This window comes from Lampris incognitus, chromosome 15 (assembly GCF_029633865.1).
Source record: "Lampris incognitus isolate fLamInc1 chromosome 15, fLamInc1.hap2, whole genome shotgun sequence".
Classification (NCBI taxonomy): Eukaryota; Metazoa; Chordata; class Actinopteri; order Lampriformes; family Lampridae; genus Lampris; species Lampris incognitus.
The window spans coordinates 43,862,503-43,883,399 of NC_079225.1; the positions used below are offsets into that span (position 1 = coordinate 43,862,503).

The 20,897-nt window shown below is 47.4% G+C and overlaps 1 protein-coding gene across 1 annotated transcript; it reads left to right on the top strand.

Moving 5' to 3' along the window:
* The first annotated feature begins 233 nt into the window (after positions 1-233).
* allc (allantoicase) lies at positions 234-20,765 on the top strand. Its single transcript, XM_056294954.1, has 11 exons — positions 234-400; positions 1,423-1,473; positions 1,690-1,777; positions 4,549-4,668; positions 7,146-7,225; positions 8,098-8,230; positions 11,723-11,878; positions 13,104-13,177; positions 13,561-13,669; positions 14,432-14,550; positions 20,568-20,765. The coding sequence occupies exons 1-11, from the start codon at positions 311-313 to the stop codon at positions 20,748-20,750; spliced, it is 1,203 nt and encodes a 400-aa protein (XP_056150929.1). The 5' UTR covers positions 234-310; the 3' UTR covers positions 20,751-20,765.
* The last annotated feature ends 132 nt before the right edge of the window (positions 20,766-20,897 follow it).

Sequence of the window (20,897 nt, forward strand, 5' to 3'; positions counted from 1 at the left end):
GGACCGGTTTACACCCACACAGACCAACACTGACACACACACATCAAAACAGTGGCATTAATGTTAACATGAAGCACAGGAAGAAGAGAAAAATGTAAAGAAAAAAGAACTTGGCCAACAGACCCAGTGTGAATGACCAGTAACCGCCCCCCGTTAGCTGAGCAAACAGATGGTGATGGTGAACTTTGACCTGCAGGTTGGACACACACCAACAGCGGTTCAAACCAGATTGTGATACGCTACATAAATTCTCTACGTCCATCGACTTATAGAGGATTCTTCTGTTCCCAGTGAAATCTCAGTGATAAAGATGGCGGAGAGGGAAGTAGTAGCGGCGGCGGCTGAAGAACTGGACTTTGTGCAGCTGAATGACTTGGCATGCGAGAGGAACGGCGGGCGGGTGAGTCTTTCTAGTTGAAGCTCTTCATGCTTTCCTCCATCTAACAAAGTGAACCACCAACTATCCAATGAACATTAAATAAATGTGACAGCATTACCCAGATAGCATCCGGATGTGGGCCACTTCAGGCAGTGATGCGGCACTGATGGTCTTCTTCTGGCCCTGACAAAACGGATGTGAGCCTGAAGTGGCCCACATGTATAATAGCAAATATGGCCCAAATGTGCCAAATCACATGTGGGCCTTTTTTGGCAAAGATGCGGTGCTCTGGGCAACATGTGATCTGGATGTGACCCTGAAGTGGCCCGTGTGGTAAATGGTGAATATGGCCCAAATATCACAAAACAAACATGGGCCACCTTTGGCAAATATGTGGCACATGTGGCATTGCTATAGCTTGGTTCTGGCCCAGATCTGGCAAACAGGAGTGGATCGCCTAAGTGCAATAATTCCATGCAGTATGTGGGCCAGATGAAGTGTCAGGTGTGGGACGGGTCCGGGCCGCAGTAGTTTTGCTATCTGGGTATGGGATATTCCCAGCTTAGAAGACACTTTTACACCGAGTATCTGTACGATTCGGCACCATACTTATAACCCCGGAAAGCTGACAATTTGCTTCCTGTGGTTCAGAGTTCAATAGGTGAGTGATTTAAAATGTGAAATGTTCTGTTTCTGTCAGCAAACTCTTAGGTTTTTAACATGTTCAGTTAACATCATTCTAGTGGAACCGAGTGTGATGAGTCCATCTATACTTATTAGAGGGAGAAAATAATAACTTGGAGTTTCCAAAGACTGAACCAGGACGGCGTGTTTTATTGCTCTCACGTTACACCTTTCACATTGTACACTCCCCACACACAACAGATACACCACTTCCGTTTATACCCTTCACAATAAGAGCCCCTGACTTAGAGGTAACTCAATAAAATAGACTACACTAGTCAGAGAGCAGAGAACCTCATGTAAATTTGAGGTTTTTCGGTGGATTTGGGAGTCCAACAGCTTTGCTCTCTTCTCATCAGGTCATCTTTGCTACAGATGAATGGTTTGCTCCTGCCGCCAACCTTCTCAAGGTATATTTTTACTTTTTTTCTTTATCTATCATTTTAATTTATCTTTTTTAATTTGCGTGTCCACTTTCTGAAGACACAAATTGTCGTGTTTCGTCTTCAAGTGAAAAAAAAAAGCCCCAAATGTCCCTGGGTGAAACCCTGGGATTTTCAAAATCACAGTTTTGACCTTGAACATGTTTAGAAATACATCTGCCACCCTTTTTCTGTGACTGACAGAGAGACGCTCCTCAGTTCGACTCCTCGGCCTTCACTGACTTTGGTAAATGGATGGACGGATGGGAGACCAGGAGGAAAAGGACGGCTGGTTTGTCTCCTCTTTCCTGTTTTTGTTCTGAAATTCCACAAACGGAAGCAGAACATCAGTAACATGGGAAGGGTTTTAAATTCAGAACACAGAATGTACAATTACAAGAAACACAGCAGATCTCTCAGGACAGGTTCAAGTTGAATCCATCTCAGATGTGGTCGTGCAGGTTAGGAAGCTCACCTCAGTAAGTCTGAAACAGGTTAGGAAGCTCATCTCAGTAAGTCTGAAACAGGTTAGGAAGCTCATCTGAGCAAGTCTGAAACAGGTTAGGGAGCTCATCTCAGTAAGTCTGAAACAGGTTAAGAAGCTCATCTCAGTAAGTCTGAAACAGGTTAAGAAGCTCATCTCAGAAGTCTGAAACAGGTTAAGAAGCTCAACTCAGTAAGTCTGAAACAGGTTAGGATGCTCATCTCAGTAAGTCTGAAACAGGTCAGGAAGCTCATCTCAGTAAGTCTGAAACATGTTAGGAAGCTCATCTCAGTAAGTCTGAAACAGGTTAAGAAGCTCATCTCAGCAAGTCTGAAACAGGTTAGGAAGCTCATCTCAGTAAGTCTGAAACAGGTTAGGAAGCTCATCTCAGTAAGTCTGAAACAGGTTAGGAAGCTCATCTCAGTAAGTCTGAAACAGGTAAGGAAGCTCAACTCAGTAAGTCTGAAACAGGTTCGGAAGCTCATTTCAGTAAGTCTGAAACAGGTCAGGAAGCTCATCTCAGTAAGTCTGAAACATGTTAGGAAGCTCATCTCAGTAAGTCTGAAACAGGTTAAGAAGCTCATCTCAGCAAGTCTGAAACAGGTTAGGAAGCTCATCTCAGTAAGTCTGAAACAGGTTAGGAAGCTCATCTCAGTAAGTCTGAAACAGGTTAGGAAGCTCATCTCAGTAAGTCTGAAACAGGTAAGGAAGCTCAACTCAGTAAGTCTGAAACAGGTTCGGAAGCTCATTTCAGTAAGTCTGAAACAGGTTAGGAAGCTCATCTCAGTAAGTCTGAAACAGGTCAGGAAGGTCATCTCAGTAAGTCTGAAACAGGTTAGGAAGCTCATTTCAGTAAGTCTGAAACAGGTTAGGAAGCTCATCTCAGTAAGTCTGAAACAGGTTAGGAAGCTCATCTCAGTAAGTCTGAAACAGGTTAGGAAGCTCAACTCAGTAAGTCTGAAACAGGTTAGGAAGCTCATCTCAGTAAGTCTGAAACAGGTTAGGAAGCTCATCTCAGTAAGTCTGAAACAGGTTAGGAAGCTCAACTCAGTAAGTCTGAAACAGGTTAGGAAGCTCATCTCAGTAAGTCTGAAACAGGTTAGGAAGCTCATCTCAGTAAGTCTGAAACAGGTCAGGAAGCTCATCTGAGCAAGTCTGAAACAGGTTAGGAAGCTCATCTCAGTAAGTCTGAAACAGGTTAAGAAGCTCAACTCAGTAAGTCTGAAACAGGTTAGGATGCTCATCTCAGTAAGTCTGAAACAGGTTAGGAAGCTCATCTCAGTAAGTCTGAAACAGGTTAGGAAGCTCATCTCAGTAAGTCTGAAACAGGTTAGGAAGCTCATCTCAGTAAGTCTGAAACAGGTAAGGAAGCTCAACTCAGTAAGTCTGAAACAGGTTCGGAAGCTCATTTCAGTAAGTCTGAAACAGGTTAGGAAGCTCATCTCAGTAAGTCTGAAACAGGTCAGGAAGGTCATCTCAGTAAGTCTGAAACAGGTTAGGAAGCTCATTTCAGTAAGTCTGAAACAGGTTAGGAAGCTCATCTCAGTAAGTCTGAAACAGGTTAGGAAGCTCATCTCAGTAGTCTGAAACAGGTTAGGAAGCTCAACTCAGTAAGTCTGAAACAGGTTAGGAAGCTCATCTCAGTAAGTCTGAAACAGGTCAGGAAGCTCAACTCAGTAAGTATGAAACAGCTCAAGAAGCTCATCTCAGTAAGTCTGAAACAGGTTAGGAAGCTCATCTCAGTAAGTCTGAAACAGGTCAGGAAGCTCATCTGAGCAAGTCTGAAACAGGTTAGGAAGCTCATCTCAGTAAGTCTGAAACAGGTTAAGAAGCTCAACTCAGTAAGTCTGAAACAGGTTAGGATGCTCATCTCAGTAAGTCTGAAACAGGTTAGGAAGCTCATCTCAGTAAGTCTGAAACAGGTTAAGAAGCTCATCTCAGTAAGTCGAAACAGGTTAAGAAGCTCAACTCAGTAAGTCTGAAACAGGTTAGGATGCTCATCTCAGTAAGTCTGAAACAGGTTAGGAAGCTCATCTCAGTAAGTCTGAAACAGGTTAAGAAGCTCATCTCAGCAAGTCTGAAACAGGTTAGGAAGCTCATCTCAGTAAGTCTGAAACAGGTTAGGAAGCTCATCTCAGTAAGTCTGAAACAGGTTAGGAAGCTCATCTCAGTAAGTCTGAAACAGGTCAGGAAGCTCAACTCAGTAAGTCTGAAACAGGTTAGGAAGCTCATCTCAGCAAGTCTGAAACAGGTTAGGAAGCTCAACTCAGTAAGTCTGAAACAGGTTAGGAAACTCATCTCAGTAAGTCTGAAACAGGTTAGGAAGCTCATCTCAGCAAGTCTGAAACAGGTTAGGAAGCTCATCTCAGTAAGCCTGAAACAGGTTAGGAAGCTCATCTCAGCAAGTCTGAAACAGGTTAGGAAGCTCATCTCAGCAAGTCTGAAACAGCATCCAGGGCCTCTTGTAAAAAGGAATGTGATTTTAAACATGAACACATTTCTAGAAGCGGTGCTGTCTCTTTTCTCCACATGATGACTGACTGAATCTGGATTCGTGTGGACTTTGCTGTGTGTTGAAGGGTTTGACTGGTGCATCATCCAGCTCGGTGTACCAGGGGTCATCCACGGTCTGGATGTGGACACGTCCTTCTTCACCGGGAACCACGCACCGCACGTCTCCATCCAGGCCGCATGTCTGAGTACGGACCACCCAGCGTACACGTAACACACATAACGAATACTGCTAGTACACTAACTACAGTAGCATACTGTGGGGTTTCAGTCAGGGCACTACAACAACAAACAAGTTTCCACAGTTTCTGTAACAGTGTTCACCTGTCACTTGTGCAACTTCAACAAATTAAAGTATAGCCACAGTAGTGTAACAATCACGGGTGAGTAGACTCGCTGGCTGTTAGCTAACGGATTGGACCCTTTAGTTGACTGGTTAACGTAGTCGCCCGTGGTGCGGGGCACATGGGTTCGTGTCCCGGCTGTGGCGGTACCCGGGCTGCCCCCCAAACTCGCTACAATATTATCAGTGCACCGCCTTCAGTTCATTAAGAAAAATGAAACATGTCGGGCGTCCCTACAGACACAATTGGTCGTGTCTACGGGTGGGAAGCCGGATGTCCTATGAAGTGCCTCCTCTGGCTGGTCGAGGTGCCTGGGGGGGGAGACGCACGCCCCCCCCCCTGGTGAAACTCCTCACTGTCAGGTGAAAAGAAGCGGCTGGGGACTCCACATGTATGGGAGGAGGCATGTGGTAGTCTGCAGCCCTCCCCGGATCAGCAGAGGGGGTGGCTCAGAGAGTAGGGTAATGGCCAGGTACAATTGGAGAGGAAAAAGGGGGGGAGAAATATGTCAGTTCCCTTTGCTGGCCTTGGTAAGCCCACCCAGCTCAGGTGTCGGTCTTTCTCTGGTGCTCGTTTCTTTTTTGTCTCCAAACGGTCGCCTTGAAAAAGGCGCACGAAGTAGATCGTCAGCAAGACCGTCAGTAGCTGTGAATGTGGCGGCCATTGCGCTTAGTTCACTCACAACCCGCCGAAGGCCCGAGCTCAAAGTTACACGGCTACATCACAAGGCCCTGGGGCGATCTGTCACGACACGTCAACGTTTGACTGGCTGATGATTCAGCCATGATCAGTTTGCAGCTTCGGGCTTCGAGGAAAGGCTAGCGGTACCACTAGTGCTGGTCCAAGGAGCTGTGATGCGTTTAGATGTCAGGGCCAGCAGAGACGGCCATGATGGCCCTGACAGCCCACACCTGACTAGTACATAACGTATGTAAGTAGTGCATGACGGTTGTAAATCAGGACTTGTGGTACAGCAGGCTGCTGGTGGTCTGGCAGGTCGACTGTAAAGGTAGAGGACTGGGAACACGTGACGTCACACGCATGTTAAGACGCCTTGGTGGTGTTAGGACAGACACGTGTTATAAACCTAGCACAAAAAGTAAGGAAATGTGTGTTTGGTAGATTATGTCTTTGTTGTAACAATGCTTCTTGGCAATAGATCTTATATCAGGCAGCTGGTTGTCAGCACCTGGGGTACCAGAAGCTCAAAACAAGAGGCAATAGCAGCAGCAAAATAAGCTGTTTGGCATTGGCAGAGAAGATTTGGCAAATGTTTCATGGGTGCAGCCCACATACTCAGCTCTGCTGCTCATCCCACAAATGTGTGTTCCTTACAAATGTGGTGCCATTTAAAAGGGGAATAAACAGGCTTTCCAACGGTATAAGATTTACTGCCAAGAAGCATTGTTACAACCAAGAAATCATCTACCAAACACACATTTCCTTACTTTTTGTGTTAAGTATAGTATATCATGACGTCACGACTATGTCACACTGAGGACAGTTAACTTTAGTTACAACCCAACGCTTCACACACAATAAACCTACTATAGCCACGCAACACACGTTAAGATACAACTGCAGTATGATACTGATACTGGTACTGTGCCATCGTCAGTTCAGTTCCGGTATCGGTCCAGTAAGGTACTAATGCATTTTATTTATTTAAAGGCGCTTTTCATGACACTCAAGATCACCTGACATCAAATACAATAAACGACAAAGCAGTAAAAAACACACAAATAAAACACAATAAGCAATAGAGCAACTGGTGCAGAACCATAGTCGGTTCAGGTCTAGTATGGTACTGGTAGTGTACTATAGACGGTTCAGGTCTAGCGTGGTACTGGTAGTCGGTTCAGGTCCAGGATGGTACTAGCAGTGTTCTATAGACGGTCCAGGTCCAGGATGGTACTACAGAGGGTTCAGGGTCCAGTATGGTACTGGCAGTGTACTATACTTGGTTCAGGTCCAGGATGGTACCGTCAGTGTTCTATAGACGGTTCAGGTCCAGGATGGTACTACAGAGGGTTCAGATCCAGTATGGTACTGGTGGTGTATTATAGTTGGTTCAGGTCCAGGATGGTACTGGTAGTGTACTATAGACGGTTCATGTCCAGCATGGTACTGGTAGTCGGTTCAAGTCCAGGATGGTATTGGTAGTGTACTACAGTCGGTTCAGGTCCAGTATGGTACTGGTAGTCAGTTCAGATCCAGGATGGTACTGGTAGTGTACTATAGTCGGTTCAGGTCCAGTATGGATTCAGTATGCTAACTGCTAACTTTGACCTCTGTCCATCTTTCTGTCTCTGTCCGAGCAGACGAGCCTCCTGACTTGACCCTGGAGGGAGATCGCACCGGTATGGCTGCCTCCGACAGCCAGCTAGCTGCTGTCGCCACGGTATCACCATTAGCAACTAATTACTGTTTCCATGACAACGCTCCCCTGCACCACTATGAGTTCTCCTCTTCACTTCAGTCACTTCTCACAGGAATCTGTTTCTAAGATACTTGGAGTCATTCCCCCATAGACTTTTACTGATACTATGTTAGCATTGTTATCAGTAGTACATGTATTATCAGAGCTAGCAGTAGTAGTTTCAGCAGTACAAATAAGTCATATCAGTAGTAGTAGTAGTAAAAATAGCAGTAGTAGTGGTAGGAATAGCAGTACAAGTCGAATTATAATTCATTAGTATTAATGAGATACATTATTTAGTGTAAAAGCAACAATCCAAATGTATCTTGTCTGATTTGCGCGTGCATGTGTGTCGGGGTGTAAGAAAATATCGATACACTCGAGTATCGCGATATTATCCTTTGCGGTACTGTATCGATTCTCAAACCCACTATATCGATTTTTAATTGTTTACGTGTAAAGGTTCGTGACAAACATTTTGTGTTGTGTATAACCCCACGACCGCTAGATGGCAGTGTTGTGATCTATCTTCAGCCCTCTGACTCTTCCACTCCAGCCCAGCAACATAAACTGCGACAGGAAGTAGCATAAGCACAAAGAACACAGGCCTATGAAATCGCAATATATCGCCTTGCTTATGGTATCGCGATATATTGCGACATATTGAATCGTAACCCCTGTATCGTGATACGTATCGTATCGCCAGATTCTCGCCAATACACAGCCCTAACACACACAAACACACACACAAACACACAATGCAGTATTTAAAATGTGGAATGTGATGGTCAGATGTCATGTCACAAGTCTCTGACACACAGCATCGTGACTCGGTGTCTCTGTGGGATTCACAGCTGTGTTCAGAGTCCTGGGCGGAGCTGGTTCCCATCTCACAGCTGAAACCCGGGTATTCAGATTCCTGTCACAACTACTTCCGGGTCGGTTGTCCTGCCAGAGTCACACACCTCCGTCTCAACCTGTACCCAGGTACAACAGTCGCACACCTCCGCCTCAACCTGTACCCAGGTACAACAGTCACACACACCTCCGCCTCAACTTGTACCCTGGTACAACAGTCACACACCTCCGCCTCAACCTGTACCCAGGTACAACAGTCGCACACCTCCGCCTCAACCTGTACCCAGGTACAACAGTCGCACACCTCCGCCTCAACCTGTACCCAGGTACAACAGTCGCACACCTCCGCCTCAACTTGTACCCAGGTACAACAGTCACACACCTCCGCCTCAACCTGTACCCAGGTACAACAGTCACACACCTCCGCCTCAACCTGTACCCTGGTACAACAGTCACACACACCTCCGCCTCAACTTGTACCCAGGTACAACAGTCACACACACCTCCGCCTCAACCTGTACCCAGGTACAACAGTCACACACACCTCCGCCTCAACTTGTACCCTGGTACAACAGTCACACACACCTCCGCCTCAACCTGTACCCAGGTACAATAGTCACACACCTCCACCTCAACCTGTACCCTGGTACAACAGTCACACACACCTCCACCTCAACCTGTACCCAGGTACAACAGTCACACACACCTCCACCTCAACCTGTACCCAGGTACAACAGTCACACACACCTCCACCTCAACCTGTACCCAGGTACAACAGTCACACACACCTCCACCTCAACTTGTACCCTGGTACAACAGTCACACACCTCCGCCTCAACCTGTACCCAGGTACAACAGTCACACAAACCTCCGCCTCAACCTGCACCCAGGTACAACAGTCACACACACCTCTGCCTCAACCTGTACTCTGGTACAACAGTCACACACACCTCCACCTCAACTTGTACCCTGGTACAACAGTCACACACCTCCGCCTCAACCTGTACCCAGGTACAACAGTCACACACACCTCCGCCTTAACCTGTACCCAGGTACAACAGTCACACACACCTCCGCCTCAACCTGTACCCTGGTACAACAGTCACACACCTCCGCCTCAACCTGTACTCTGGTACAACAGTCACACACCTCCACCTCAACCTGTACCCTGGTACAACAGTCACACACACCTCTGCCTCAACCTGTACCCAGGTACAACAGTATCTGGGTACAGATACAACAGTATCTGGGTATGACTGTTACGTGTATGACTGTACCCAGATACTGTTGTATCTGGGTACAGGCTGGGGTGTAAGTTACCCTCTGGGGTGTAAGTTACCTTCTGCCCTTCAAAAGGAACTTTACTTTGAATTCCTTTTGTGCGTTTGGTCATATTGTTGGAGGAAAGACGTCAGTAAACTTTCTGTGCAAACAAAATGATTGGAAGTTCCTCTACAGCTGAACACAGCACTGGGTTGTGTAGTCCCCCCCCCTTTCCTCCACAGTTGTGCTTGGCCAGTTACCCCACTCTTTCGAGCCGTCCCGGTCGCCGCTCCACCCCCTCCGCCGGTCAGGGAAGGGCTGCAGACTACCACATGCCTCCTCCGATACACGTGGAGTGTTACGGTTTCACCCTCACAACCCCCGCAACCTACCTCTTCCGTTCCCTCTGGACCTCCACGGCGCTCGGCTTCGCCTGAGTATCCACTCCTCACCACCAGAGCCGGGGCGCGGTCACGTTCCCCATCACCGGACTCAGACCCTGAGGTCCCTAGCACTTCCCAACTGGCACGGCGCGCCCTACGGCGCCACTGATGCCATCTGCTGGCAGACTGGCAGCACGGCTCTGCTTTTCCCCGGTCACCCATTCCCTCAGCTGTTCCCCATCTGCAGTCACTTCTACCCCTACAAGAACCTGGCCTTCTCTCAAACTCATTGCCAGATCTTCCCATAGCATACCTCTGACCTGTTGCGCAGAGTCGGCTCGCCTGCCAACCAACTTCCTCGGACTACTACTTTGGCTTTGAACTCGGACTACTACTTTGGCTTTGAACTCGGACTACTCCTCGATTCCCCTTTGCCTTCGGACTTGGTATTTTTGCTGGTACACGCACACTTGCACAACACCCAACGCCCCATTCACATTTTACACACACTTACACTAACGCATAGCTAGACACATTACCGCCTGTCACGACACACAGCGTGTTCACACACCCCACTAACAAAACTACCATTTCTCTCTCCCTTGTTAGTTTTTCCCTTTACTCGTTAGTTTTCATTAAACGTCACTGAGAGTCCTCCGCCTCCCGTGTGGTCGTCTGGGTGCTCCTGCACAACCTGTAACAAGGAGTCGCCAGCCGCTGCTTTTCACCTGACAGTGAGGGGTTTCACCAGGGGGGCGTAGCACGTGGGAAGATTACGCTGCCCCCCCCCCCCCGAACTGCCACCCTAACCAACCAGAGGAGGCGCTAGTGCAGCGACCAGGACACATACCCACATCCGGCTTCCCACCCGCAGACACGGCCAATTGTGTCTATAGAGACGCCCGACCAAGCCGGAGGTACCACGGGGATTCGAACCGAAGATCCCTGTGTTGGTAGGCAACAGAACAGACCGCTACGCTACCCGGACGCCCCGGGTTGTGTAGTTCGTCTGTGGCAAGATGCTGAGTGTGGAGATGTGAAGAGGAGAGGAAGTCACGTGACGCAACACCAGGTTTGAACAAACAAGCTGTGGAGTCCAGAGAGCCGAGGCGGCCCTGCAGCAGCACCCGGGGCTGTGGGTCTGTGGGTCTGTGGGTCTGTCTGCTGGGCGACATCAACCAGTGGGTTTACTGCTGCTTTAGGTCTTGCAGATGGTGAGGATATCCGTCTGGTGCCAGTGTGGGTTCCTGAACTGCAAGATGTTTTCCCACTGGCTACGAGAACACACACTCGTGTTAAACACATCTAGTTAGTGGTGTGTTGACCTGGGTTGCATTTACTCATTAACTCCTAATCTGCTGCTGATCATTGTTACTCATTAACCCTTAATCTGCTGCTGATCAATTATGGGCTCTGTGTTTTAACTAGCCAATGTTCTTTAGATTTAGTCAGTCTATTTTATTTCTTCTTCATTCTATTGGATCAAAGTCGGACAAAAATCAGTAAAAAAAATTAAAAAAACCTACAAAAAAGGATCCCTAATCAACTCTAAAAACCTTGAGGACGGAATATTAAAATGTTCAGCAGCATTTTTTCATGTGTAAATGACTAATGCTCTGTTTCTTATACCTTTATCCATAATTGTTCCCAAGCACTGTGAGGGAGTGGTCTAGTCCGTCCTCGTTAATATTCATGAGCTGATCTTTGAGCGACAGGTACCAGTTGGGTTGAATGGGAAGGATGTGCTGGGTTTCTAATTGGCTGTATGTAAATGAGTCTGACGTCATCAGTATGAGAAAAAAGACGAGAAGCTGAACTAGGAGAGAAAAAGCTGAATTCTACCTTTTTTTTACTTTTTTTCAGAGGAATGAGAACCCGAGGTCAAGGTTCAACTTCTACATGTGTTTTATGCATTGTGTAGCATCAGCAGTACGTCTTGTGTAGTAGTAGTACTGCAGTATCTGTGTGTATTTAGATGGAGGCGTGGCCAGGCTGAGGGTGTATGGCATCGGACAGAGGGACTGGTCATCTCTGCCCGGCCATATGAACATCGACCTGGTGGCCCTGGCCAATGGGGGCGTCTGCCTCGGCTACAGCGACGCCCACTTTGGACACCCTCGCAATATGATTGGTCAGTCATGCATGATTCAGATCTTATTAGACTGAAAGCTTAAATAGATTTCAAGCTTCCATATTTATGGTTTGAAATAATTTTAATAAATTCAACAGCTGACTGAATATTCACGTATAAAAATGACTGAAAATCAAATTCACATGGTTAAGACGTTACTCCGTCACATGATGCAGCAGGTGAAGTTATTTGGACATCATAATGTCACAGAGTCCTCATACTGGGAAACCTTAATGAGCTGAAACTTCAAAATGAAAAACAAAACTACTCCAAATGGAGGAAAAAACTTGTCAGATTAATGTGATTTTAAATCAAACTTTCCCATCTGAGGAAAAGTGACTGGAACCACATGAAATGATTATTTTAGCCATCTGTGTCTTAATAAAGACTGTGATGAAGGACCTGCTGTGTTTGGCTCCAGCCCAGACCAGCCCCACCCCTTCAAACCAAGCCCCTCCCCTTAACACCCAGCCCCACCCCTTTACACAGAACCTTACCCCTTCAAACCAAGCTCCTCCCCTTTACACCCAGCCTCACCCCTTCACAGCCAACCTTACCCCTTCATACCCAACCTCACCCCTTCAGACCAAGCTCCTCCCCTTCACACCCCACCCCACCCCTTTACACCCAGCCTCACCCCTTCAGACCCAACCTCACCCCTTCAGACCAAGCTCCTCCCCTTCACACCCCACCCCACCCCTTTACACCCAGCCTCACCCCTTCAGACCCAACCTCACCCCTTCAGACCAAGCTCCTCCCCTTTACACCCAGCCTCACCCCTTCAGACCAAGCTCCTCCCCTTTACACCCAACCTCACCCCTTCACAGCGTCACTCACACAGCATGACCACAGGTCATGAGCACTTTGAAACAAAAACCTTCCCTCTGGGCTCGGACACACGATCAGACTCAAGAGTTTCAGAGAACTGGGAGGCCAAAGTAATTTCCCAGTGCTCATCCATGTAAAGATCTTTACAGAGGGCAGTGATCTTTACAAGGCTCTGCTTAGTGGCCAACGGTAAACGCCATCTGTACCAGGAGCTCCTGGTAACCAGTGATCTGAGATGACTGGTTGTTTGAGTCCGTTCACAGTCACGTCCCTGTGTGGAAATCCATTTATCAAGCGAAGCCGTGGTCACTGAGAACACTGGTTTCTGACTGGCCGGCATGTTAAGATGAACACGTTCATGCTAACTTCTAACATGTCTGTTCTGACGCCTCTTCAGGTCCTGGAAGAGCCGTTAACATGGCAGACGGATGGGAGACGGCTCGCAGACTGGACAGACCCAAACAACTGAAGGTTTACCACACACGCACACATGCAGAAATAGACACACACACACACACACAGTCATCCAGACGAGATTTCCAGTAGGTGAGATTGATGAATGAGTTTTGCTGTTATTGACCAACCAGTTGTGTGTCTTTGTGATGATATGGTGTGTATTTCTTCCTCACTTTAAAACAGAATAAAATGCCTACACTGATTCTCCGATGCCAATTCACGATCATACCGACTTTCATTTGGTTGGAGGGAAAACTTGACTCTTCCAAACTCTCTCGTAGATCAGTGGACGGAGTGTTGGAGTGTGTGTTCTTCTGGAGTGTTCTAGATCACCTGACTCGTTGTGTTTTCAGCTCAGCCTCTTGTTTCTGAGCCGGTTTGTTGTGTTGGTTTGTCAGACGGATGAGCGAGGAATCCTGCAGCAGTCCGGATGGGAGTGGGCCGTGTTTCGACTGGGTCACCCCGGCCTCGTCACTGAAATACACATCGACACCAACCACTTTAAAGGTAAAGAGACCAATGTAACGTCTTTTAAATCCAGCCTAAAACCTTTTCCCTTGTCCACCAACTTTGATCCAACCAAGGGAAATTGCACCTTGACTTATCCTTGTTCTTTACTTGATGTTTTTTATAGACAATATATACTAGTACTACTTCTAATACGATGATGACTACTATTACTACTTTCAGCTGCTCCCATTAGGGGGCGCCACAGCGGATCATCCATTTCCATCTCTTCCTGTCCTCTGCATCTTCCTCTGTCACACCAGCCACCTGCATGTCCTCCCTCACCACATCCATAAACCTCCTCTTTGGCCTTCCTCTTCTCCTCTTCCCTGGCAGCTCCATATTCAGCATCCTTCTCCCAGTATACCCAGCATCTCTCCTCCACACATGTCCAAGCCATCTCCATCTTGCCTCTCTTGCTTTGTCTCCAAACCGTCCAACCTGAGCTGTCCCTACTTGTTCCTAATCCTGTCCTTCTTCGTTACTCCCAATGAAAATCTTATCATCTTCAACTCTGCCACCTCCACCTCCTCCTCCTGTCTCTTCATGCGTTGCTTCCTCACCTTATCTTCTGTCTCCTTTCAGGAGTTTTAGGTGATGTAGGAGGTTGGTAGCATTTGAAAATGGTGTCACTTGTTTGGTTTTAAATTAAACTCCTGTGCGTTTGATGGTTTGCGTTGTGTCCCCTTTAGTTCACATGTTCCAGTTCGTTTCCTTCCACGTGTGAAAGGGTTAGATCACATGTAATTTATTTCCATCCAGGTAACTTCCCAGACTCCTGCAGGATGGAGGCGTGTTGTCTGACCCTGGAGGAGGAGGTCCGGTCCATCAGAGATGGATGGAATCATGGGAAATGGGAGGAGCTCCTTCCTCCTCAGAAAGTGAGTCTCTACTACGTTACTCACACAGTTGGGTACCAACAACATCTCGCCATCATGAAAGTAATTATGGAAAAACATTAAAACAAAATCAGTTACTTTACTGAGGATGATGCATGTATTACTACAACGAGAATACTTAAAACAACTGCAATCCTGACATCTTAATTTTTACAGGAAAGACATTAACTTAAGACCGGTTGACAAAGTGAGAACGCTTCAACAGACGGATTAAAACAAACTGAATGAGGAAACTTCGGTAATATATTTCCCCCAAAAAGGATTTAGAGTTTGGAAATTACCACTTCCTTCATTCCCTGGATGTTTGATTTTCATGTCAAAATAGGGTGACCAGATGAGAATGGGTGACATTTGGGACAGGGGAGGTGGGTGTGACCTCTGGTACATTACATTCAATGTCAATGAACAGTAAAACACGTGAATATCAAACCTCGACACTAAAATTAAATATTTTTGTTCATGAAGTCAACTGTCCGTCAACAGGAATAAGAAACAGTGTGTTCTGTCAGCAGTTGTAACTGCGTACAGTAGAATGGGACTGATCATCGACACTCAAAAGACAGAGGTGACCTGTCAGATGGGTGCCGGCCTCCCAAGCCACCCAACAACCTTCACAACAGAAGGGCAACAACTGGCCACTGTTCCTGCCTTCAGATATCTGGGAAGCATATGATCTGGCACCTGCACAATGGATGATGAGATCTAACACCGCCTCAAACAAGCCTCAACATCTTTTGGTCATCTAAGGAGAGAGGTTTTCCAGAACAGCAGCCTCAGTCTCCACACCAAAGTGCTTGTTTACAGAGCAGTGTGCATCTCCACTCTATGGATGTGAGGCATGGACCATCTACAGCCACCACCTCAGAAGCCTGGAGGCCTTGCATGTGAGATGTCTCCAGAGGATCCTCGGCATTACTTGGGAGGACAGAGTGCCACACACAGAGGTGTTGCAGCGTGGAGTCTACCCTAAACCACCATTGACTTGGGTGGCTTGGGCATGACATTCGCATGCCCAGCCAACGACTCCCGCATAATGTCCTCTGCGGCCAACTACACCTTGGTCAACGCACTGCTGGTGGGCAGAAGAAGCGGTTCAAAGATCAAATAAAGATCACACTGAAAAGATGCCAGATCAGCCCTCTTCTTTGGAAGAACTTGCCTCCTGCCGCACCATCTGGTGCTCTGCCGTCTCACCGGGACTGAAGTATATAGGAAACCAGTGGACACAACACCATGTAGCAAAGTGTGTGAAGAGGCATGCTCGCAAAGCTACCCCCGCCTCCCCCCAGCACCACATTTACATGCCTGGTCTGCAACTGTGCAGCCAGGATTGGACTATTCAGCCACCAAAGGACTCACGGATAGAAGATAGTCGTCATCATCAGATATGATCGACAGCAAGCAAGTGTGTGTAAATCATTATCCCTGAAATCAAATTCATTTTCATCACATCTGGCTGCAGCTACACTTTCCCTGTCCTCGTGACTGCAGCTTGCTCGGTGTTGCCGCAACACAACACTACTGTACACGGCTAACAAACTACAACAGCTGTCATTCATGTAGGCTACGGCCATGACGGTGCCCCAAAAGAATCGGGACCAGTTAGTTGTCACTTCATTTCATGCACAGTCATGTTTTACAGCGATCAGCATTTAATGTCTTATCAGGCTATAACGCATCAAAACTCAGGTTTAGTCTAATTTTGGGGAGAAACGGGACAGGATTCAGGCCTGTCTGGTCGTCGATGACAAAATAAAAATTTCCCGCCAAAATTTATTTCTTCGGGTCCGCGGTGGTGTAGCGGTCTAAGCATCGGCTTTGTGTCGATGCAGTTGCCCACTGGGGACCGGGGGTTCGCGCCCCGGTCTCGTCAGATCCGATTATGGCCGGACGCGATGACGCAGCGATGATTGGCAGCGCTGTCTTCGGGAGAGGGGAGGAGTCGGCTTGTGTTCGTCACATGAATGCGTCTCTGGGTGTGTGTGGGGGAAGAGCAGTGGTTCGGCCTGGAGTCGCCTTGTCCCGGAAGTGGCGAGGCGACTCCTTCCAGACTGCCGGCCGGAGAGATGCAGTTGGCCAACGCACGCAGTACGAGGGTGGGTGTTTGCAATAAAATAGGGAGCGATTGGCCACTAAAGGGGGGGGGGAATCAGAAATAAATTTAGGGAAAAAAATCTCTTTCTTCAAACAATTCAACTTGTTTAATAGACTGGAAGTCAATTACACAGTCATACACGTGTCTTACCAGGACACGTAAGAATGATGTGAAGTAAAGCACAGATTAGAAAAAATATCGGTAACACTTTAGTATGGGGAACATAAAAAAACTTAATTACTAGTGAATTAGTAATGATCAAGATGTCACTTTAGTATTGGGAACATATTCTAAGTAACAAAAACTTAATGTACAGTAATCTAACACTATGAACACTTGCAGTTTTGTGTGTTGTTATGCAAGAACAGAGCATATTCATGAAGCGTTAGTAAGGAGGAATAACTCTTCTTGTGGTACTACCACCTTATAAAGGCCATACTAAGCAAAGCATATTGAGATGGTACTACTAATAAGCAATACTTCTGAGGTTATAGAGGGAAAACTCATAGTTAATGGCTTACTGGTTGTATAAGGCCATGCAGAATAAGGCAGTAATGAGTACGTAATAATGACCAATTAAGAGCCAATATGTTGCTAATTTGCATGCTAATAAGCACCTAATTAATGGTGACTACGTTCCCCATACTAAAGTGTTACCAAAAATCTTTTTTATGTGTGGGCTCCTTTCAGAGCACGCAGGGACACCTTACAGAACATGGTAAAAAACAACCAGCACTATCAGAAGGCCTAAAATCAAAACAAAGCAGGGTAGACAATAAAAAGTTAACACAACAGATGAGTATAAAATCCTCATCTGCACAAAACTCAGTGCAGCGTGGATCAGACTGAATACGCCAGTCCGAAAAGGTGCGTTTTGAGATGGGATGTGAAGGTTGCAGGGGAGTCAGTGTTGTGAAGGTCTTGTGGGAGAGAGATCCATAGACGGGGGGGGGGCAGAATGACTGAAGACTCTGGACCCCATGGTAGTCCAGGCTCTAGACCTCACAGTTGTCAAGGCTCTCTAGACCCCATGGTAGTCCAGCAGGGGGATGGTGTAGTAAGCTGGAGAGCAGAAGAGGATCTGAGAGTACGGGAGGCCGTGTGGATAAGGAGGAGTTTGTATAAATACGAAGGAGCCAAGTTATTAAATTTCAATTCCCTTTGAAATGATCGATGGACTCTAATGGCTGTCCTGGTTGGACAGAAATAACGAGAAGGAAAACCCACAATTTTTGGTAATCCTCAATTTTCTGTTGGACAATAACATCTTAAAACACACTTAACATGACTTAGTTTAACTATTGTGTCGAACTTATAAGAATATCACCACTCTAAATGTCTTTTCTGGATTCACACGAATCTGCTCCTCATTCTGCCTTCAACCCTTCACTGTGTATAGGGCCTATAGGGTTCTCAATGTGTCATTGGCGCCCTCTGCTGGATTCCAGGGAAACTGCAATTCTGTTCTACCCGTTTAATGGGGGTTACGTCTACTTAAATGTTTGTTTGAACAGATGGGGAGGATATAAATTTGTGGGTGGTAATTCGAATATAGAGAAAATAAAGTAGTGTACTGGCAGGTGGCAGCTTGCGGCAGTTTACTTTCAGTGTAATTGAATCTCAGCCAAATCTGAGAAGCCTGCCGAGATGGACCACAGCCAGGACAGCGGAGCACTTTATCCCCCTTTCCTCAAGGAGGAACGTACAGCGAGTCACGACCAACGACGGCAGAAGCCGGATGAGGAGAAACGACGACAGACTATGGCTGACTACCACGTGCACAAAGTGCTGAGTAGATGTGCCTTATTGTAACTGACTGGGTTCAAAGTTCATTGTGAAATCAGATCTCTATACGAGGCAATGACAGGCGTCTTGATTCATCCTCCATAGGCCAGGTGTAGAATCCCAGAAACGTTTAATTGGTTCATTTGGACACACAGTTTAATGGGAGAAACGTTTCATCAAGTGACCTGACTGCAGGTATCCCCACCTTTACAAGTGGCACGGTTGCATGATGACCACAGCCAGCGTTAGAACAACGATTTCATATGCAAATCTCCACGACCATTAACTAGAGTTACAATGGCCACGTGTACTGTTCACAGAATCGGGGAGTAGCTGCAATCACAGCATTGTAAGAGATGGCGACAGAAGTACTGGTAACCTGAAAAGTGGCAGGTTAGCCTTCCTAGACTGAAGCTGCTACTGGTGATGGTGGAGCATCGGCAAGTTTATGTTACCGTAAAGCGACACATACTGATCAGTACTTAAGGTTTGACTCTCATCCTCCACTGGAGCCATCAGGGAGCCATCAGGACGCTGTAATGCCCCCACCGACACAGCGGCCGGGGAAGGGGAGAAACCACCTGTTAAAGATCTACCAAGAAGTGGCGACGAGGACGTCTGAACCAACGCGTGTAACAGAGAGGTGACTTCCCTCGGTTTCCCCCACTGGTACCTCGCACTGACGCAGGTGATAGACGGCGCCGCCAGCTAAGAGGGGAGGAGCGGACCAGTGGATCTCCTCTCATCATCAGCCGCTTCTCCGGGGTCAGGTCGCGGTGGCAGCAAGCTGAGTAGGGCACTCCAGACGTCCCTCTCCCCAGCAACGTCCTCCAGCTCCTCCTGGGGGAACCCAAGGCGTTCCCAGGCCAGATTGGGCATGTAGTCCCTCCAGCGAGTTCTGGGCGTACCCCGGGGTCTCCCCCCAGTCGGTCCTCCTGGACCAGTCTGCAATACCGAAACTCTGACCACTTGTGATCGGATCTCACTTCCCCGCTCTATACTCAAATCATTTCCATTTACACAGACCGAATGCGTTGTTGTTGTTAACCGGCGGGAGGCAGCGATGCACTTCCCGCGCAAAGTCTGCCGGAAATCAGAAGTTGTTTGCAAAGACCTTGGCGCTCGGGCAAAATCAAAACAGTACAGACTGGGTCTATTCGCGTGTTCCGGGCAAACCAAATCGCCCAAGATGTTTGATTCACTTGTCATATGGGCTTTTTGAAACTTTTCTGAAGTTGTGGACAAAGTTGTCTTTAATATGACGCCGTAGGCACGCGAATGAGTGCGTATTTCCGCTTACGCAGAGGACGTCAGTTGAGTAGGCGGTCCTTCAGTGTGGCCCAGGACACATCCGCGTATACACGTGGTCTGAGCGATTGGATCCAGATGCGTCCTTAATGCGTCTTGGGTGCGCCGCACCTGTACTTGGAGCGGTCCACGTGTGATCAGATCACCCAAGACACATGTTAATGCCAGGTGTGAACACGACCTTTGTTTCCAGATGAAATGATTTAACTGAATCACCAGCCGGAACACTTCATGTCGCTTATTCTAGTTAAGTTCAATAAAACATCAGTATGGAAAATCAAAGCCATCGTAGAACCAGCTCCTCTAAGAGTAAGTCATGTTTTCAAAAAATGTTGGGAAAATCAGTCAGTGGGTTGAGATTTTTCCCTTTTTTACTGTGAAAACCAACAGCTTTCAAGGATCTGCTGTCTAGACTGGGTGTAATTACCCCATCCTGAAAGGATTTTACTTATTTGTCTGTCCTTCTGTCGGTCCATCCATCTAGGCGGTAGCTGCAGTAGATAACGGGGCGTTTTCAGAAAGGTGACGGTGGTCTCTTGATGACGAATGAACAAGTTCAGAGTGGGTTTTTCGTCAGAAGCTCAGTGAAAACTGGTCCAGCCAAAACGTTTGACTTTCTGTTTCCCAGACAAGCATCCATCACTGCCTTGAGAAATGTTTGAATTGGAGTTTTTCCAAGTTCCTCACTGGGACTAAAAGTGTCTGAAATGTTTTTGTCCCATCGTTCGTTTTGTTCTACATGTCATAAGAGCAGTTAAGTTTTTGTGTGGTTTTGGAGTTAAAACCAAGTTTTGTCCTTCCCCTGCTTTAGCTCCGCCCCCACCATGTACACGTCTACAGACGGGAGCAGCTAGTTGTGAGAGGAGCTGTCAGTCATGTTCGTCTGGTCATCGCTCCGGATGGCGGCGTCAGCAGGCTGAGACTCTGGGGTCGCCCGACGCCCACCTCAGCAACCACCACCCCAGAACACCAGGGACCCCGTGCCAAACTGTGACTCCAGAACCCTGTAGAACGCCCCAGAACCACCCACAACGCCTCCAGAACCCTGCAGAACGCCCCAGCACCATCCACAACGCCTGCAGAACGCCCCAGAACCATCCACAACGCCCCAGAACGCCTCCAGAACCATGAGGAATGCCCC